We start from the raw sequence: 5,000 nt of genomic DNA, 5'->3' as shown, positions 1-5,000 counted from the left end.
GAGTGGAGGGGAGGGCAGGGGGAGGATGAGATGGTCGCTTGAAGGGAAATATTAGCGGAGACGAGGGAAGAAATGACCTTGATGTTGAATATGACCTTGATGTTGAATATGACCTCGATGTCGCTCACGATTGACCAGGGTTTGAATTAGGAATTTTTATTAATAACTATCACTTGGGAAAGGTTTGTTTGTACCACAGCGAAGGCAGTGCGACAAAATAACACTATTATTACGACATCACAACCGCTTAGCAACATTTAACACTGTTTTAGTTAACACATTTGAGGAGTTGAAACGGTACGAGCTTGGCGCCATTTTGCTGTTTATACGGTCCAAAAACTATTCATACAGTCAGAGCTAGAAACTTGAATCAGTAATAACTGTAATTTACGACAGTTTTGTAGCAAAGCAAAGGCAATGGGACAAACTCACACTACATTACAACATCACAACCGCAACATTTAACACTGTTTTTAGTTAACACAATTGGAGAGATTAAGACTTCCGAGAATGGTACAACTATTCCCTTTTTATACAAGGCAAAAAACTCATAGAGTCAATACTTGAATCGACCAAGATTCATGTATTCAGTAAAAGCCTCAGTGTGTTGATGGGAACGTGCGTGCTCTCTCCAGGTGGGCTCCTTCTTCATGATCAACCTCTGCCTGGTGGTCATCGCCACCCAGTTCTCGGAGACCAAGCAGCGGGAGAACGCGCTGATGCGGGAGCAGCGCGCCCGCTACATGTCCAACGACTCCACGCTGGCCAGCTACAGCGAGCCGGGCTCCTGCTACGAGGAGATGCTACGCTACGTTAGCCACCTGTACCGCAAGCTCCGGAGACGGGTCCAGAGGATATACTCTGGCTGGCACAGGTGTGTGTGTTTGTGTGTGCGTGTGTGTGTGTGCATGAGTTTGTCTTGTCTGTTTGTTTGAATGTGTGTGTGTATTTGTGTGTGTTTGTCTATGTGGGTGTTTGTCTGTGTGTGTGTGTTTTTGTGCGTGTGGAGTTGTGTATGGTTGTTTGTCTGTGTGTGTGTGTGTGTGTATGTGTGTGTTTGTGTGTGAGTGTTTGTGTGTGTTTGTGTTCGTCTGGGTATGTGGGTGTGGGATGGGGTCCCCAGATTCACAAAGTCATGTGTGTTTGTTTTATTCTAGCGTTTTTAAAAAGATTTTTGTCTAGCTGTTGTTGTACTTGTGGTTAAAATCGAATGCCGCAAGATTCAATTGCAGAATGTTTTGCACCAGAATTCATTGTGCTTGCTGCAATTCCCCTCTTAGGCACTTCAATATGCACTTAGTCTCTTGGGCTCTCAGGCTCTTTCATCATTTAGCTTTGACTTTTGAGTGTGTGTCCCTACTTCCTATTGTGCTGTGCCCTACAACAAGAACATATATATATTTTTAATTTGATTCAAGAATAACAATTGGATACAATGGCCTTGTTTACAGGAGTGCTTGGAATCTACTGATCGATAATTGCAAACAATCGCAAAGAGAGATGTTCTCTCCGTCCAAACAGGCGAGAGAGCGTTTGTGCGAGAGCTGTAGACAACCGCTGTCCAAACACTCCAGCATGCAGAGTGACGAGAGATAGGCTGTCATCAAGACTGAATGTCTCCCGCAAGCGCTGCCGAGTCCCATGCTCAGACCAGTCATCGACCAATATAAAGAGGCCGTCATTTGCATGTCGCTGTGCTATGCCTACTTTTCTTACGATTCAACAAATCCTCGACCTTGCTTTGATATTATTAACCAAACAACAAGCATTTGCAGCATCATCCAAAGCAGTGTTTACTGCTACACCACGGTTGCTACGTCCCTGCCCATTCGCAGGGGATTGTGCAAACCATGGATGTGTGTACAAACCTGAAACCTGTAGGTACATGTGCATATAAAGCAGAGGTCTCTCGTAAACTGCCCCTACGTGTAAACAACTGAACCGTTTGTGAGCGCAACGTGCCGTTGTGCAAACAGTTCCGTTTTTGTACCCCGATACCATCTACACACTGAACGTGTGTGTGTGTCCTAACTCTCCTGTCTCCTGACCTCCCAATGCAGTAAACGCCGTAAAAAGGTGAACCCCAACGGCGGGGGCAACGGCGGGGGCAACGGGGGCGGAACCAGCAGCCACAGCCTGGCACGGGGCTGCGGGGGGGCGGGGCCGGCGGCTAGCGCCCCCTGGCTGCGGCCGATCCACAACCTGCTGCAGCACCACCAGCACCACCACTGTCACCTCAGCAACGGGGGGAAGCACCCCTCGCCGGCCACCTCGCCCACGACCGGGTGCGGCCTGGAGGAGCTGGAGATGAGGTCCCTGGTGGCCCGGGCGGGGAGCGGGAACGGGAACGGTGCCGGCGGAGGCGGCGGCGGCGGCGGCGACTCGCCCGTCGTCACCCAGGGGATGGGGGCCTTGCTGGGTCGGCTGAACGGGGGCATGAACTACCCCACCATCCTGCCCTCGTTCGTGTGCAGCTACGGCAGTAAGACCCCCCCGCCCCACGCTCAGCACTGTGGGCCCAGCCCGGACCACCACCCCCCCCACCACCTGGCCTCGGAGCACACCGACACGCTCAGCAAGCTGCACCAGCTCATGGGCCAGCACAGTAAGCCCACGCACGCGCGCACGCACACCAACACGCACACGCACACACACGTACACGCACACACACACGCACACGCACACACACGTACACACACACGCACACACACACGCACACACACACACACACGTTCCCGAAAAATCAACCAGCGAAACAACCTACTCAGACCGCCTCTCACACACTTACCCAAACCCACGCAGCAGATCTGACTGAATCACCTGTTTCCTCTCCAATCCCTACTTCTTTTCGGGAACATTGTTTATTTCCCTTCAATTCCCCTTCACTTGTCCTCCTCACGCACGGCAGCTTTTGCCTCTTGGGACCCATTTTGGTCCCTCTTTGCTTTTACTGATCTCTCTGTATGCTCTTTCTTGAACCATAACCTCTCCGCTTTTCCGGCTCACTGCCTCTTACTACCGTTCTCTCTCCCTGGAAGGACAGCCTCAGAATGGACTAAAACAGCTGAGCTTCCTGCAATCACTACTTTATAGTTACGGTATATAGTTGTTTATAGAGGTCCAGAGCTGAATGGCACACAAGGTAGAGGCACAGAGAGAAGGCTGAGCTGTATTTCTACATATTAGACTCTCAATAGAAAGCAAGCAAATTGCATTTAAATTGACGTTCATAAGCAGCATTGACTTAATTGTTCAAGCACATGGTCAAAAGAAAGATCTGATAGAATATTGAATTATGTATCACACACACGTTTTGATATTATTATGACTATTTGATGTGTATGAAATACAATCAGAGGAACAATACTGTCTTTACACTCACTCACTCACTCACTCACTCACTCACTCACTCACTCACTCACTCACTCACTCACTCACTCACTCACTCACTCACTCACTCACTCACTCACTCACTCACTCACTCACTCACTCACTTTCACAGACACACTGACATGCAAACGAGACTCACACATACTGACAAAAACACTCACACATAGAAACAGACTCCAGGCTGTCGCGGCGGGACTGCCGATGTAATTAAGCACACACATCGTTTAGCTGCTAGCGGGGGTGAGGGCTGATGTTGTGTGGGGCATGTTGGAAACCCAGGGCCGGTTAAATGGGAGTATCTAGGAACATAAGGCAACGGAGAAACAGAGCGTTAGTAAAAGCCTTCCCGATGAACGGTAGGATATAGAAAGGGCCACACCTTACTCCCACCCATGCAGCTTGTAGGCTGGTAATGATTACCTATCAGTCATGTCCAATTTCTGACGTCTTAGAGCTGATTTAGACTGAATGTTCACTCATATAACTTACATTTCGGACGGATGACCGATGGAATGTAATGACTTTATTCAAATGAGTTATTTCCAAATACAATCAATCAAAATCACAAACAAGGCGCTTTTGGACGTATATTATATTATTATATATTATTATATTATTATATTAACTTTTTCCTTTTTACCAATTCCCTCTTACATTTTGTTCAGAACAAACTTGACGTCTGATACCTTGTTGATTGACACAGTATCTTATACAGACATATTATCCTGTGTGTCCTGCACTCGTTCTTCTGCAGGCCGCATCTGCATTATGCAGACTAGATCAAGCACCTTCACTAATATGCCCGTGGCTCTGTTGTCCCAATGGGAGCCGATCTCTCCCTGGTACTCTCCATCGCTGCTCTCACTAGCTCATCATTAAAGGTGACACAGTTTGCACAGGAATTAAGCAACGACTTAAGAAATGGGTGAAGCTTGGTTTAAGGAGCATACAGGGTCTTACAGGGTGAAGGTACAGAGCCTCAGCAGCAGACCGCACAATGACTATGTTTGGTCACGTTGTAAATGGTACCAGAGTAATGGCATTGATTGTTTTTCTTCTTCACTCTGCTTGTTGACTTTGATCCGGAGGTCTTGTGTGGTATTTCTTCTTTATCTTTATGTTCCTCTTTCTTTCTTTCTTTCTTTCTTTCTTTCTTTCTTTCTTGCTTTCTTGCTTTCTTGCTTTCTTGCTTTCTTGCTTTCTTTCTTTCTTTCTTTCTTTCTTTCTTTCTTTCTTTCTTTCTTTCTTTCTTTCTTTCTTTCTTTCTTTCTTTCTTTCTTTCCAACCTTTTGTTCACAATGAGCTGTATACATCATATGTATTACCAACACAGTGGGCACTGCTGACCATCTCACATCCTGTCTCTTCCTCCCTCCCCCTCCTCCATCTCCTCTCTCCTCTCCCCTCCTCTCCCCCTCCTCCACCACCTCTCTCCCCTTCCTCCTCCACCTCCTTTCTCTTCCTCTCTCTCCTCCTCCTCGACCACCTCTCTCCCCCACCTCTCTCTCCCTCCCCCTCCCCCACCTCGACCTCACCCCCCCCCCCTGCTCTCTCCTCCCCCCTGGTGGCAGGTCGTCAGCGGTTGCTGTACCAGCTCGGGCGTGGTCCCC

The 5,000-nt window shown here is 48.3% G+C and overlaps 1 protein-coding gene across 1 annotated transcript in view; it reads left to right on the top strand.

Annotated features, from left to right (window-relative positions):
• Window positions 1-5,000, top strand: part of LOC130403920 (voltage-dependent T-type calcium channel subunit alpha-1H-like) — a 71,054-nt gene that overhangs the window by 43,817 nt on the left and 22,237 nt on the right. The window contains exons 8-9 of the mRNA XM_056608467.1: window positions 636-874; window positions 2,061-2,605. Coding sequence (XP_056464442.1) covers window positions 636-874; window positions 2,061-2,605 — 784 coding nt within the window. The remainder of the gene's footprint in view (window positions 1-635; window positions 875-2,060; window positions 2,606-5,000) is intronic.

The sequence above is a fragment of the Gadus chalcogrammus genome, chromosome 2, assembly GCF_026213295.1.
Source record: "Gadus chalcogrammus isolate NIFS_2021 chromosome 2, NIFS_Gcha_1.0, whole genome shotgun sequence".
Classification (NCBI taxonomy): domain Eukaryota; kingdom Metazoa; phylum Chordata; class Actinopteri; order Gadiformes; family Gadidae; genus Gadus; species Gadus chalcogrammus.
Note: the sequence above shows the minus strand (reverse complement) of the source record. Positions and strands in the feature narration are given on the sequence as shown.